Source organism: Carassius carassius, chromosome 17 (assembly GCF_963082965.1).
Source record: "Carassius carassius chromosome 17, fCarCar2.1, whole genome shotgun sequence".
Lineage (NCBI taxonomy): Eukaryota > Metazoa > Chordata > Actinopteri > Cypriniformes > Cyprinidae > Carassius > Carassius carassius.
Window position 1 is genome coordinate 202501 of NC_081771.1, and position 17174 is coordinate 219674.

At 34.5% G+C, this 17174-nt stretch overlaps 1 protein-coding gene across 1 annotated transcript in view; it reads right to left on the bottom strand.

Annotated features, from left to right (window-relative positions):
• The window catches only part of LOC132160671 (protein TMEPAI-like), a 21607-nt gene extending 16097 nt beyond the window's left edge, over nt 1-5510 (bottom strand). The window contains exon 1 of the mRNA XM_059570305.1: nt 5219-5510. Coding sequence (XP_059426288.1) covers nt 5219-5312 — 94 coding nt within the window. The 5' untranslated portion in view covers nt 5313-5510. The remainder of the gene's footprint in view (nt 1-5218) is intronic.
• Between the last annotated feature and the right edge of the window lie 11664 nt (nt 5511-17174).

The window sequence follows — 17174 nt, forward strand, 5'->3', positions numbered from 1 at the left end:
GAGCTGATACTTTATTTTTATCAGAAGCTCTTCACGATTATTAGATAGAAGATGCTCTACTAATAATGTCTGATGAAGGGAAAACCACAAATCTGGCAACCCTGAAGCTGCTTTAACTGAGATTGCATTTAAGTGTTAAGCGAAGTCTCTTCTGCTCACCAAAATAAAAATAAAAAAATACAGTAAAATCTGTGAAATATTATTACAATTTAAAACAGTGTTTTCTATTTGAATATATCGTTGTATACCATACTGGATTCTGATTGGCTGACAGGTATGTATTAAAACCATTTAAATACACAGGTCATTTTAATCACCGTATTATATTAATGTGCTGCTTTAATTGATGCACACAAGCCTATACAAATTTCAACATTTATTGTAAATTATAGTCATCTTATATTTTCACTGTACCAAATAAATGCCGCTCTGGCGGTGACTACAAAACATTTCTAAAAATTCCAAAACATCTAAACTATTCCAAACTTTTGGGGGTGGCAGTGTAGTTTCTGTTCCTCTGAAGTCATATGATGAGGTTTGTGAGGAACTCTAGAACACACTGTTGGTGAACGGGACAGTTCTTATGTAGCGCAGCTGTTTCCTGTTCCTGTGCTGTGAAGAGCACAACACAGCAGTGTTTCCTCGGCGGCCGAATTGTATCAGAGACACAGACGTGTCACGAGGTCAAGGACGGATAATTCGCTGAGCGTCGACCCAAAACAAAGACATGATGACAAACCCAATATCAACAGAGAGTCACCAAACTCTGAGAAAAACTACTGGAACTCAGTTAGTGCATGATTATTAATCCAAACTAGTGCTGTCAAACGATTAATCACACCCAAAATAAACCTATATGTGTACATACTGTGGATATTATGGATATATAAATCCACACACATGCATTTATATATTTTGAAAATATTTACATGCATATAGTTATATCAAAATAATGTATATTATTTATAAATATATTTCGTATATAAACATAACATCTTTGTCTAAGATATATATACACATGCATGTGTGTGTATTTATATAAACACTTTTATTTTGAAATGCAATTAATCGTTTGACAGGACTAATCAAAACCAAACCAAAACTGCAATATAGCTTTTTATCCAATCACAAAACCATATTCACATATTCAATGAGAAGAACAAAAGATATGCTTTAAGGGATCCTGTAATTTTCCATTAAAATAAAATAATAATAAAAACAGCCATTAATATTAATATTGTAATTTTACAGTTGTGACATAAAAATTACTATATTATTTTTCTTAAATAATTATTTTATTTTTTAATTTTACAGTGAAATGTTGATAAAAGAAATTTTTATATTTAATAGTAATAATAATAAAAAAAGGATCATTATTACAATTATAGCCATACTGATAAATAATCACATAATTTTGGCCAAATTTGCAGCCATCCAAACAAGCAAAGCAAATGTGTGATTTTTTAAAAGATATTTTAAATAGCAATCACAATTTTTTTTCAGAAAAACGAAAAAAATCGCAATTGGATTTTTTTTATTTTTTATTGTGTAGCAAATAATGTGAAATGTAATTATTAAAGGTTTAATTTCTCTCATGGTTTAGAGATCTTCATGACTTCTGTTCGTCTTCAAAACACAAAGTATGATATTTTTGATGAAACCTAAAGCGCTTGAAAGTCTTTGAAAGAGAACTTAAACTGGGGTAAACGCTTCAAAATGACTTTTTATTACACCTTCATTCACCCATGAGGTTACGCAATAACCAAACTTCAATTTTTGGATGAACTTTCCATTTAATTTCATATACCTGTACAAACAGATGCTGCTCTCTAGATGCGTCATTATCAGGAACAAATGAAGACTATTAGATGGTTTGAGAAACTGTTGCAGTTTTCCAGAGACATTTTTCTGTGGTGTGTCTTCAGCTGATCTGTGTCTGCAAAATCCAAATGATCTCATTATAATGAACAAATTGTTCACATGTTGGGTTGCCAGATCTACCCACAATGTCTAGCAGCTACCGGCAAACCCTAGAGAGTCACAGACACAAAGGATCAGAGGAAACGGCTAGCTTTAATATCCTGTCAGGAGGAAAAAACAAGCTTCTTCCCCGAAGGGACAATCTGGTCCGGCCTCCGTCCCAAACACAGCAGCCACTTCAGACGAAGAGTGTTTCTGGTAAGAGAGGAGCTGATCTCATCTGCAGTGGTCTGTGTCACGCTCACGACGTCTCATTTGTGTTTCTCGCTAACCGTTCACACTCATCCTGACACACACTTATCTCACAGACGGAGAAGAAAATGCAACACCAGACCTAAAATGTCCTCAAATCAAAAGAAAGAAATAACAACATGATATATCGCATAAATGCCCTTTTACTGTATATAGAAAAAACTACTAAATAAAATGTATTATTAAATGGTAAAAGCTGCATGAATGCTTGGTTGTTAAAATGTAATCAAATACTTAAAGATTATATATATATATACACAGATACACAGAGTTATTTTACATACAATGTAAAAAGAATCCACCTACTTTAACTTAAAAAATGTAAGCTCAGTTGCTGCCTTCACATTTTATTTATATAACAAGTCATTTCAATGTAAATTATATTATCTTAAAATATTTAGATGAAATTGGTTTTATTTAAATTTTTTTTTTTTTGGTTAATTGTACTGTAATTATTACTGACTTAAAATAATGAAAAAACATATTACTAAACATATTGAACTCTTCATGTTCACAGACGCCAGGAGAGATTGAGTGATAGTCATATTTGACCGAAGCTGACACACGTCTATCACTCAATCTCTCCTGGCTTCAGCGATCACGTATGCAGACGTGTATCTGTGGATCATGAATTCACTTTCTGTTTCAGCTTGTGATGAAAAGAGCCGAGCACTTGAAGTCTGTTCCATGAGTCGACTTGATTAGAACAGCCAGGAACAGAAACAAACAGGCTTCCATCCCACAAAACAAGAAAGAAAGAGCAGCTCTGAGCTTCAAGCCACTTCACATTCAATCTGCTTCGCTTGTGGTCTTTAAACAGGATGGGAGAGAACGTAGGGAGACCACACATCCTTTTATTCCCCCTTGGATTTCTGAATTGTCTGAAGTATCCAGGGTTTGGCTTTGTTTTCATACTTGCGGAAGGTAATGAATGAAAAGTAGTTTGACCAATAACGTGCAGGCATTCTACACAATCGACCAATCGTATGAGGAGGCGGGATCTACAGAAAACAATCAAGGTGATGCAAACACAAAAATAAGCCAAAACCAATTTAGAAATAATAAAAAAGAGGTTGTACCAGTCAAAAGTTTTTAAAACGTAAGATTTTTAGTTTTTTAAAGAAGTCTCCTCTGTTCACCAAGCCTGCATTTAAAATATATAAATATATATATATATATATATATACAAAATCAAAACTAGCTTTTCAAATCCTCCACTCGAGAAACAAGAAGTCCCGAGGAGTTCACGTGCTTCAGAACAAACTCCATTAAACCGCTGACACACTTGATAAACTGGACATTTTTGGGAGTGTTGCTTTCATTTCCAGAGAAAATCATCAGGTCAGGCATATGACTGAGAGTCTGTCTAGACAAACAAGGGCAAGACAACGTCTGAAAACAGAGATAGAGAGGTTTTCAAGGAGCTGCAATTGCAAGGAACATTATTTATGACAAAGCAAAGACTGCACAGCAAGTTCTTTTCCCATGACAGCCAGTTCTTGCTGATTTCACCTTGTTATTTGTTCAGCTTTTCCTTTACAAAAGATTATTTGCAAACTGCAGACAGATTTTGCAAGACGGTTAATCAGAGAGAATTCCATGAATGAGTGAGTCTGCTGGACGACACGGGCAGCTGTCTGAACAATACACGAGTCACTGCAAACGAAGCATTAGTCGGGTAACTCCCAGCGGAGGATTTCAGAGCGGACAGAACGTCACACACACATCCGTCTGATGCACAGACCGGCCCGAGGACATCAGAACGCTTCAGAACCGCATGCTTAAGAAAACCTGAAATAATATTATTATGGGCATATCACTGAGAGGAAACTGAAAACATCAGTTTCCATTATAAACATTACAAACCAACTTTAAAGCATTTAAAAATGGTTTTCGGAGATGTGTTTTGGGATATATTCCATTAGGATCTATGGGTTTTAACAAGCCACCAGAAGCTGACCAGTAGAAACCCATAGCAGTTTCCATTAAAACCAATGCACGTCCCATTATAACCAAATACTGTGATGGTTTCTATTGTTTTGAGACTTTCAATTAAAACCAAGGGATGGTTCATTTAAAAATGAACATTTTATCACCATTTACTCACACTCTTGTTTTTCCAAACCTTAAGAATGACCTTCTTCTGTTGAAGATGTTTTGAAGAATGAACCAAACAGTTACTGATAGTTTTATAATAACAGGAGAAACTAGTCAATGGGGAACAGAAACTGGGTGTTCTTCAAAATATCTTTCGCGTTTAACAGATCATTTTAAAAGATGACACGATTCTCATTTTTGGGTGTACTGTTCCTTTAACTCGCTGAAAACTAACTCTTATTCCGTTTTAAACAGAAATGTGACCCTTGAGCACAAAACCAGTCATAAGGGTCGTTTTTTTGAAGTTGAGATTTATGGATCATCTTAAAGCTGAATAAATAAGCTTTGTTAGGATCGGACAATATTTGAGATGAGGATGCAAAAAAATCTAAATATTGAGAAAACCATCTTTAAAGTTGTTCAAATGAAGTTTTTAGCAATGCATATTACTAATCAAAAATGAAGTTTTGATATATTAAATGTACAAAATATCTTCGAACATGATCTTTACACTGAACATCCTAATGATTTTTTAAATAAAATAAAAATGTATAATTTGACTCATACGGTGTATTGTTGTTATTCTGTATTCTGTGCGCTAATGATCGAGGCTCTGTCACCGACCGCTTCACCTACTGAACGGATCCTTACACGACCTAAACTTAAACTAGTCCGCGTCAAAACTTTCACAGGAGTTTATCCAATACATCACCCAACAAATAACTAGTCTAAATGGCCAAAAAAAGACAACTACATAAATATATCGCGGGATTGTATATATAACGTCCGTTAAAAAAAAGAACCGCGAAAGGCGATTCAAATCAGCGCCGCGACTCGAATCGTTTAACGTTAGTGAAGAACGTCAAAGAGAAAACGCTCCGGTACTCACTGATCGCCATGCTCTGGAATGAAGTGGATCTCTTGCAGTTACAGGTACAGGAGACATTGGTTTGGGTGTCGGTGGTTCCGTTCATCAGACCCATGAAGCTGAACTTTGAGGAGATCTCGCGGAAAACGGACGGACGCGGTCGCTTCACGGCGCGCTGTCGAATAAAAACATTGACGCAGGCGTTTCTTCTTCCCTCAGCGACGCTTCTTTCTTCCAGAAGCGGCTTTCCTTTGGCCTCCGTCCCCCCACCCCCGTCCCGCTCTCTGGCCGCTGTGCTCCAGTATTCCCGGTGTTATTCCCAAACGGTTTGTACTACTTTCCAATTCCAGCCGTCTGCGGCGCGCACCTCATTCAAGTGCAAGTTGGCTGGGAACCGGCGGGGGGCGGGGGTTAGCGCGAGGGGCGGGGCTTCGAGTCAGACAGAATGACGTCACTGCCAGACTTGGCCCTCTCACAGAGTGCATGAGCCAAAGTAATTTTCATTTCCAAAACATGCTTGGAAACTGTTATCTTTTCTTCCCACAAATAAATTCTTTGGAATAATTCATGTGGTTTATTTAATCCGTGGAAAGTTTATTTTTATTGACAACTGGTATGACAGAGGTTTTTGTTTTGGATTTATTTAAAGACAGATTTAAAGCCAGCTCTGTTCTCAGAAGTTTGTCTACAAGCTATGTGCATTTATTTAAAACATACTTTTGCTTTAATGAGAGGGAAACGATTTTGCCCAAACTTTTATTGGATGGAGTTTGTCTTCTTGAAAAAAATTTTTTACAGTTGATATATAAAGTGAATGTTATATTATTCAGTATATACATCCCCTTTTTTGACAGCATTCACTGGAAGAAAGCATGGTTTGCCTGAAATATTTTGCATTTCGTATGTTTAACCAATGAACTCCCAAATTGCTTATTTTTTTATCTCTCTAACCTATGTGTATTCTGAGTAAAAAGTTCAAGTTGAGGAAGAAACTTTACTTCATTTATTCTATCATTGCAATCAGGTTAAATCTCTTTGGGAGAACATAAGTTGTTATTTATCTTCTTTTATAAAATGTGATTCACATTTTTTGAAAAATTTCACATACGTAAACAAAAAATCTTAATTAATCTCCTATGTTAAATTTGTTTTGTTCTGATTTTGACTTTTATATTTCTTCAATAAGACTGATAAAACAAAAAGTCTGTGACATGTTTAAAATAGGCTATGATACAATTTTCAGTCCCCTGGTACTGTGTAATATCTTTATTTGTTAAAATTTAATGTAAGCCATGCTATTTTGTTTCTTATTTGTTTATATTTATATATATATATATATATATATATATATATATATATATATGTATGTTCCTTTTTCTGCAATAAAAGATTGCATGAGCCAATCCAAGTCAAACTTGGGTGAATGAGGGTTTTTACGTGGACAAACAGTACCAAGGGGATTACAGACAGACTCAAAGTAGTTTTAAAGACAATCATCAATTATTCACTTGACATTTCTAAACATAGTGTGCTTAAAATACGTTGTGTTGTGAAATATAAACATGATTCATATGTTCAATGTGAGTGCTGCAGTGTTTCTGACTCATCTCTGGACATTTGAGAGAGTAAGCGCCGTCCTCAGGTCGAAAACACAATTTCTCTTGCTATTTAAGGAATAGTTCAGTTAAAATGAGAATGTGCTCACTGCTCACCCATTGTGCTTTTAGCTAAAATATGAGTCAAAATATGAGTTTAAACGCTGCTTGTTCTGTGCAGATTTCTCTCCTGATTCAGACCAGAACACTTTTTCACTGGAGGAAGTGTTATTATGGATTATAGACTCTATGTGTTTGAGTTAAAATCATCTTAATGCTGGATGTGTTTCATCTTTTGTCTTCTCCAGATGTTCACTGATGGACTGGAGTGCTGTGGATTATTGTGATGTTTTTATCAGACTCTCATTCTGACGGCACCCATTCACTGCAGAGCATCCATTGATGAGACACTGATGCAGTGCTACATTTCTCCAAACCTGATGAAGAAACAAACTCATCCTGATCTCAGATGAACTCAGGTTGAGCACATTTTCATTTTTGGTTAAATTATTCCTTTAATTCATATTGTTTCATGGTAAATGCTTGTACATAGATTTAAATATATTTCATTCAACTTAACAAAAAACAAACAAAAAACCCCCCAGTAAATTAACTTAAACTAAACTAAAACCAATGCTCCAAACTAATATTAATGTCATTATTCTGCACAGATATGTAATGCCACACTGAGCACAATAATGATGTAGTCTGTCATGAAATAACATTGAGATTTATGCAAATGCTTTTATCCAAGGTGACATACATTGCATTCAAACTGATTAGTTCATGCATTCCCTGGGAATCGAACCCATGACCTTAGTGTTGCTAGCACCGTAATCTACGGTTTGAGAAGGGCATAGTGTCTCTCCTGCCAATGTCTAAATCAACACTTCAACTATTCCATATAGTCTAAATTATGCAAGTTCCGACACAGAATAAAGAAATAAAAAAGGTAATTGTGACATTTATCTCACAATTTTAGACTTTTGTTTTTGCAGACTCTCTCTAACACACACACAATATAGCAATAGTGAAACAGCAAATGCATCAGATAACAGTGACTGAAACATACAAAACCTTGAGTCTGTAGTATCAGAGTGGCATTATGGGCCGCAGGAGTGTGTGTGTGTGTGTGTGTGTGTGTGTGATCTCTGGTCTCTGATGTCATAATCTGTCTGAGACCTTTGGAAGCGATGATTCATACAGCTGGACGCTCACATGATGTTAAAAAGCAAAACTCTGTTGTGCAACAGTTTCCTCTCGGTCTTCATCTGTTTGATCCAGAAATAGAGCAGAAGAGCTCAGCGTTACTGAGATGAACACGCAGCTCTGGACCGAAGGTTAACTGTTTATGAAACCCATATTCATATGTTATACATGTGCATATATCACATTTCCATTTTCCATATGTTTTCATATATAAAAATGCATGTTATATTAAACGTAATATGCATAATATATTGCCTTACAGGTAACAATCACTCTTGATATAGGGAGATATAGGTCATATATTACATTTATTACAGTTGTTTATATATTTATATACATTTAGATAATTATTTACAGATATTTATGGGGTAAACAGATCTCTCTCTCTCTCTCTATATATATATATGTATATATATATATCTGTAACATTATTTATATATATATGTGTGTGTGTGTGTGTGTGTGTGTGTGTGTGTGTGTGTTATCGTGTCTGTCTGTCTCTTATTTGCTGTTGTAATCAGTCGTCTAGACATCGGCGTCAAACACCTGAGAGGCGATTTTGTGTGTGTGTGTGTGTGTGTGTGTGTGAGAGAGAGAGAGAGAGAGAGAGAGAGAGAGGGAGAGAGAGAGAGAGTCACACTGAGAGGAAGACGTGTGAAGAGAGAGACTGAGGAAACATCAGAGACAAGAAATGAGAAAAGATCATAAACCTTATGGAACGAGAATAGCAGAGAGATGAGGGCAGATATATTAATTGACATCAGTCCATTTGGAATCACATGCAGGACTGATAATGACACACACACACACACACACACACACACACACACACTCTCAGTCATCTGACCCAAATGAAGTGTTCTGAGAACAATAACAATGAAGCGGCGCATGATGTGACTATTATATTAAACGTATGCATTAGATTGATCCTACTTGACTGAACAAATGCATCCCGCTGCAGGAAAGAAAGATTGGATTCATATTTCTCTGATTCTGCTGTCAGAGTGTCTGGAGGAGAGGAGAGAAATTCAGAAATGACTTTCATTTCTTTTGATATTTGAAAATCAGCACAAGAAAAAGTTCATTAAAAAGTTAAAATGCAATTTAATAAACACTGTTCATCTAATCTGTATGAAAAATCTTGCTGCAAAACAATATGATTAAACAATAGCAATAATAATAATAAATAAATACACATTTATGAATATTATACAACATAATACAATAAAACTAACCATAAAATCATGCAAAGTGAGGAGGACAGCATCAGTAAACTGAGTTATTGACCTTTGAAAGAGAGTAGCACTTAATAATATGTCACTTAGTGGATTTATAATTTGGCACATTATTGGAGAAATTATTATAGCATCAACTTGGGTGATTATTATCGTTTTCCATCTAGTCCAGACAATAAAGAAATCAAATAATGTGCAAGAAACTGAAAAGGAAGGGGAAAATAGATTAGAACAGGTAAAGTGCAAGTCAAGCAAAAAATATTTTTCAAGGTTTTAAATTTAAAAAAAAATCAAAAAGAGACAAGAAACACATTCTCACCCTCTCTCTCTCTCACACACACACACACACACACACACACACACACACTATCCAACAGACTGACACTTGAATGTTAAGAGAAGGAAAGCAGCGCCACCTACTGGGCAAATCATCATCATTACTACTCAACGACTAAAGCTGAAATAAGTTATTAATAAAATTAAATATCTACATATAGTAAAAAAACAAAAAACAAACAGAAGGATTTGTTTAACATGGTATAATATATTTGTCTTCACCCTTAAATATGTAAGTACTTCAGCCTAAATGCATACATCATTGGTTTAATATTATTATTATTTTATAATATTAATTAACAATAAAAAAGTGAAATTCATCCAGTATTTTTCTTGAATGACTAATGTTCTGTTTCCAGTAGTTTTTAATATTAATGTTTATCAATATTATTAATTCACTGATAACATGAACGATCAATTCAAGCTGCGTACATTACTAAATCTTTGACAGAAATGACTGAATCCATGAAGCAGGGCTTGATCACTTTAATCCCAAAGCCTAACAAAGATTCCTCATATTTAGATAATTGGCGACCAATTACTTTACTTAATTCTGATTATAAATTATTAGCTTCCCTTTATGCAAATAGACTGAAACCATGTTTAGAAGAAATTGTCTCAGTTTCCCAGTCTGGCTTTATGAAAGGTAGGCATATAGCAAATAACATTCGGCTTGTTTTAGATATGTTAGATTATAATGAATTGATCAATGATGGTGCAATCATTTTATTTTTAGACTTTTATAAGGCCTTTGACACGGTCGAGCATGAGTTTATGTTTGAATCTTCCTTCATTAGAATAGTTCAGACTTTTTACTAGAATATTAACAGCAATGTATGATTGGTGAATGGTGTTTCTCCCCGGTTTACAATTAGCAGGGGCATCAGACAAGGGTGTCCTTTTTCACCATTTTTGTTTTTATTAGTCACAGAGTTTCTTAATATTTTTATTACTCGCTGTGTAGATGTTCAGGGTATTGTTGTAGCTGAACACACTTCTCTAATTAGTCAACTGGCGGATGACACCTGTCTGTTTTTAAGAGATGAGAAACAGGTTCCTGTTATTTTGGAAGCTTTGAAAACCTTTTCTAATGCTTCTGGTCTCACAGTTAATCAAAATAAAAGCAAAATTATACCTATTCACAGTCTTGAAAAACATCATATAGAAGGTATTGAGGTCAAAAGTTCTGTTAGATATTTAGGCATTTTAATAAGTAAATCACCCGAAGATAGAATTTTAGATAATTTTTCACAACGGACAAAAAAACTGAAGAATGTCTTCAATTGCTGGCTACAAAGAAATGTAACGATCTATGGTCGTGTTCTGATAGCTAAAGCTGAAGGCATTTCTAGGATTGTTTACCCAGCTTTGACCTTATACGTCAACCCGAAAACTTGCTCATCTATTGACTCTATACTGTTTAAATTCTTGTGGAAAAATAAAACCGAGTATGTTAAAAGAAAGACTCTGATAAGATATACTTTGGAGGGAGGTGTGAATGCTTTGGACTTCAGTACTCTCAATCAGGTTTTCAAGATCGGCTGGATTAAACGTTGCCTGAATGCTGATTCTAATTTGTTATGGTTTCACATTCCTAAATTTATCTTTGAAAAATGTGGAGGGTTGAATTTTTTATTGTCTTGCGATTTTAAATGCAACAAACTTCCGCTCAAGCTTGCTAATTTTCATAAGCAAGCCTTGGAGGCCTGTAAACTTGCCTTTTGCCACAATATTTCCCCTCATAGGAGTATTATATGGAACAATCAGAATGTGCTGCGTGGAAAAAAATCTATCTTTATTAAGGACTGGGTTGACAAAGGTGTTATTTATATTTTGGATTTATTGAATAAGGATGGTAGCTTTTACTCCTACAATGAATTTATCAATCTTTTTGGAGTAGATTCATCACCTAAAGTTTATAACTTGGTTGCTAATTCTATTTCCCCTAAACTTTTGCATATGGTGAGGTCATTCTGTAGCTACAGAGTATCCGTTTGTGAAAAGCCCCAATTGTCTATTGGAGGTTTGGAGCTTTCCAATGGCAAATGTAATAACTTTTGGATTAGAAAATGTCTTATTAGGAAGTTTAGCTGTCATCCCAAAGCTTTTTTCAAATGGAAATTGAATTATCCTTCTCTTTCTACAATTAATATATGGACTGGCATTAATAAGTTTCTGTTACCTAACAAGTGGAAAGAACTTCACTTTAAAATTCGACATAATTACTATCCCTGTAACTCTCTCCTTTCTAAATTTAAGTTCGACATATCTTCTCACTGCACATTCTGTAATTCTAATATTGAAACATTACCACATCTGTTTTTTGAATGTGATTATGCAAAAGAATTCTGGAAAAAAGTAGCCTGGCTTATATTTTCTGCTCATTACAAACTCTTTATATTTGAGGTTGTGAAGGTGCTGTTTTTGATTTGGGACACCGGGTCAAAGGAGATGGGTGACAGATTAAAATTGCTCACTTTATGTGGCGAGTTTCATCTTCATAAGTGTAAAGTAACTTTTTCGAAGCCCAATTTTAAACTTTTTTGTGTTGATTTAAAATTATTTTATGACTCTCTTTGTTTATCAGCTAATAAGAAAGCTGCTAAAACTTCTTTGTTGCTTAAAGAAATTATGGTTTCATTATAAGTTACTTCCTGAATTTCTGAAGATTTATTATTTATTTGTGTATTCCCTATGTTATTTATTTTTATTTAATTTATTCATCTTTTGTATTTGTAATGTCTATGAATCTCTTGTGAATTGTTAATTTTATTTTTTTGTAGACTATCCCTTATCTACTGCCTTGCTTTACTCTGAATGTATTGTATTATTTTTTATTTTATTTTTTATTTTTTTGTGTTTGATACTGTATCCCCTGTGCAATTTGTTAATAAAAAAAAAAAAAAAAAAAAAAAAAAAGATTATGTTTTAAGGGAGGAGGGGGTTTTAGGCAGGATTTGATGCACGATGCGTGTGTAGATAGGCTATTAATGTTAGGGGACAATGTGAGAGATGTGTACGTTTTAGTCAAGTAGGGCTCGCTGCAGCCTGCGGTGGACATCCAACCCCGCCCACATCCAAGCGTGACGTCAGATACCCCGCCCACATCCAAAGACGTCACATATCCAACCCTGCCCACCCGGATGTGCCATCATAAACCGCGCCTATATCCGTCTACGTCACGTTCTCATTAAATTTCAAACAGGAAGAAGCGTCGAGAAGACTGAACTGAAGAAGTTTGTGACGTTTTTAATCGGTAAAAGAAGGAAATATTGTTTTGCGATCGCCAGAAAGAAGAAGAAGTTGTTGTTATCTGTATTTGCCAGTTGCCCAGAAGAGGAAGAAGTTATCTGCCATGGCTGTAAGTAATGAAAAATTCGGTTTTTAGCCCAAAAGTGTTTGTCACACTCACTGTATGTCTCTGCTTAACGTTAATAGTTAAAATGGTAAAATGTACACATTAAATTATCAATGAATATTTTGTTAGACATGAAGTGAAACGATAGCACACAGGCACGTTATAAGGCTACCAACACTGCTGTGTTTACTTTCATAATGTCTATAATGCTCCTAACTGTATCCTGATAAAATGTATGTGCATTGATTAATCCTTCATGTTTTTTTTTTTATATCCCTGACACATAATACTGATCTCTCTCACACACACACACACACACTCACACTTCACCTCTCTCACATACATGTACTCCCCTGGCCCCATGCAAAACACATGGAATATATTTAATGATATACACTGACAACTCTTGCACAATAACTTGTTTGAGCAACCACACAATTCACTATGTCTTACTATGTCTCTGTTCATGGCAAATCTTTGTATCCTTCTATATACACATAATATTTATCATGTTTTACAGGATCCTACACCTCTGCAGTCCAAACCTGATCCAGAACAGTTCTGCCGTGATGGGGGGGTTTGAATGTCCCTGCTGCAGTTTCACCACTGAAGAGAAGTTATCTTTTACACTTCACCTTCTAGAGAACCACATAAGTCATGCAGTGGACCATGGAGGTATGGTGAGAGCATGTCTTTAGATAATGATTGGTTTTTGTGTTTTTAAATCATATATGCATGTATATGTATGTTGTATAATCTAAATATGTATGTGAATCTCAAAGAACAACAAGATGAACTGTAGTTTCTTGGGAACCACTAAAGTGATGAGAATATTGTTGTTATTTATCTATGTGTGTTTTGTAACTTGCTGTGTACACTCTACACTTTTGTTAATTTTTTTTCTACAGGTTACTTCATCTTAAAATGAATGGCCCGTGGAAGATCATTATAACCAAGGTACGAGAATGCAATCATCAGTTTTTTTTTTCAGTCCTTGTTCTGTAGTTTTATGTATAAAAAAAAAAAAAATAATTATACATTTAAATATTTGATAGAATATTCCAACCCAGAGAGAGGGACTGGATTGTGGTCTGTTCATGCTGATGGTAAGCAGTGAATTACAGATTCTGAGCAGTTATGGGGATGGCAGAAGTTTAGTTTAGTTTACATGCAGTATTTAGATGAATACGGTCTAGTGTTATCTGTACGTTACAGTAAATTGGTGTCAGTTAATTTCAATATTTGAATTTTCTCAATGGTATTTGTTGTCTGTTTCAGTATGCACTCTATATGGCCCTGGACTGGACATTTGACTTTAGCCAGGTGATGACCTCAAATTTTCTTTTGGAAGGTTTTCCTTTTTTATTTATTTATTTTTTCCAGAAGTTTTTTCAAATGCATTCTCAGTTTTTTATTTTGGGTTTTATCTGTTAGGATGACATCCCTCAGCTCCGAAGGTGGTGGTGTAGTTTGCTCTTGCAAAACATGTCCCATCCAAGGTACACACAACTGGTTAATGAAATGAAATTGATTCTTCTGCATTCAAACTACCCAGACACACTAAATGTTTCCTCCTAGAATGTTAGGCACTGCAGTAGCAAAACTTTGGAGAGGCCACAATGTTGAATGTTTAGAAATGTGTTGAATGCTTTGAGTGGTTGGAAATACTAAAAAGATGCTCTACAAATGGTCCATTTACCTAACCTTTGAGTCTGTCTTTAGGTTGTCAGAGTCCACCATCACCAAACAGCCAGCTAGTACGGAAACTGTGATGGGTCAAGATGACAGTGATGAGGTAAAAACATTTTTTTTTTTTGTGAAAATAATTATAGTAATTTTAGATTTACCCCACAAACACAGTTTATTTTTTACTTTCAACAGAAGATCGAAGAGGAACTGAAGAGGAAGTTCATAAGGGACATTGGTGTAGCATGGTGCTGGGTTCAGAGCCACTGTGAGCTGTTCCATGGAGAGGTGACAGAGCCTGAATTTCTCCAGATGGACGAAGAAAAACAGTCTAATATAATCAAAGACTACCTGAAAAGAGAGACTGAGAAAGCAAGGGATGCCTGTGTGTTTGTCTTTGACAATCGTGAGGATATGGAAACGTTCTTATTAAAATGTGTTGATGAACAGGGGCTGAAAGTCAATAAAATGTTTCTGGGAGTTATTTAATTTATAATAATTTATTTACTCTACATTGTTGAATATTATTGTTTTGTGAAATAAATATAACAATACCCAAGGGATGTCTTTTTATTGATCTTTATGCATCCGTAGGACTTGGACACATTTTTATATATATTTGTGTTGATGGAAAAAGGCCCAAAAGTCAATGCCATGTTACTTACATAATCTATCAAAGCAACCAATGACTTAAGCCTATGTATGTGTAGCTTAGTCTATATAGAGAACCGTCAATCCTATCATGCAAATGTAGTTGCTCTTTTTTGCGAGGTGATACATTTTTTTTTTCCATGCTATAAAAAATATTAGTGTGTAGATCATAATTGTTCTTGTATATAATTAAAAGGAAAACAAAAATACTTAAAACCAAATGAAGTATATAAATTTGCCAATTTCAGCAACATTTTTTTTTTATTTAAAATGAAAGAAATTTGAAAAATAAACACATTTAAAAAAAAGCAAAGAGGGGAGGATTCCAGTTATTGCATAACACCCATATTTATCCTTAAAATAGTGATATGATCACTAACATTCCTACCTTATAAGTGAAACATATTTTTAGAGAATTAGATAAATAAAAATGCCTTAAACAAAATTGTCTACTTAACTTTCATATTGTCTAAGGTATGTTACAATCGATCATAAAATATGTGAATTTGTCATTTACATAATCGAACAGCGGAAGGTATAAATATTATATTAATTTACCTAAGTATAATCAACCAATGCAGGCGTTTTACCGGCTGTTTGGATGAATTTACTTCCATACATTAGAGATGTGGCCTAGGTTTAATTTGTACTATTTAAATTTATTTAATACAAGTTATTTAACCTGTATTAGTAAAACGAAAGATAACATTATTTAATTTGATCCCCGAAACAATATACTTCCGATAAAATTGATTCAATTTTGTTTACGTCTTAAAATTGTACTTTGACAAAATGTTAATAAAAAAAAAAAAAAAAAAAAAAAACATACTTCCGCCATTTTTGCACATGCGCACAACACATGAGTTGTCACCTGGCATCACCCGATGACGTATTTTTACGTATGGCATAGGCGTGGCGTCTGACGTCACACTTGGATGTGGGCGGGGTTGGATGTCCACCGCAAGCTGTAATGCACCAATAAACTGGATACCAACAACCGTTAATCTTGAAAGAAGACGAATATGACGGCTTGCTGTGAGAGACAACGGTGAGAATATTTTTTTCCGGAAATAATTATTTAAATTGAAGTGTATAAGTCATTTTTATACGGTGTTATTGTTTTTGGAGTTAATTATTTATTAAAACTAAGGCGTAAAGTAAGCAACATTTAAGCAAAAGGTCTATAGAGGCTATCCCCAGGTTTCACAGGCTTTATCTAAACCCTGTCTGTGACCTACATACAGTAATATAGCATATTTGTGATTTTGCTGTAAACATGTTTTATAATGCAAAACTAACAGGGGAGCTCCATTAAGTACACGAATCAATAGAGCATTTACATAAACCATATATACTTCTTGAAGACTATTACTAAATGTATATTTATCATCTGACTGGATAATGTTTGATAAGTATTGTAGATGAGCACATCTAACAGACATGAAACCGGTGTCTGAGTGATGTGTGTGTGATATTGTGTAGAATTCACTTTTGTCAACACTGCTATAGATGAGTGCAAGTCATGTAAACAAACAAATCTACATAAAGTAACTAAACATAAGTCATCTATTTTATTTGTCCATTTGCAGTATTGATAATTTAAGGAACATTTGTGTTGGATAAAAAGCGAGTTACATCAGTTATTAACTCAACATGTAAATGCAGTATATCACAGATAAATCACAGAGGAGACTGACTCTTGTCTGGATGTTACAGAAACAGATGAGACACGTGTGTTTATCTGCTGCAGAGACACTGATGAGGGAATGCTAAAATCAAAGGATTTGTGTAAGTACACTACAGAAATAAATGAAACATTTTAAATCATAAGTTGTATTTTATTTTAATTAATGTAATTTTAAACAACTATTACACCTCTTTTCTTATTCTTGATTTCTGTGCATTTG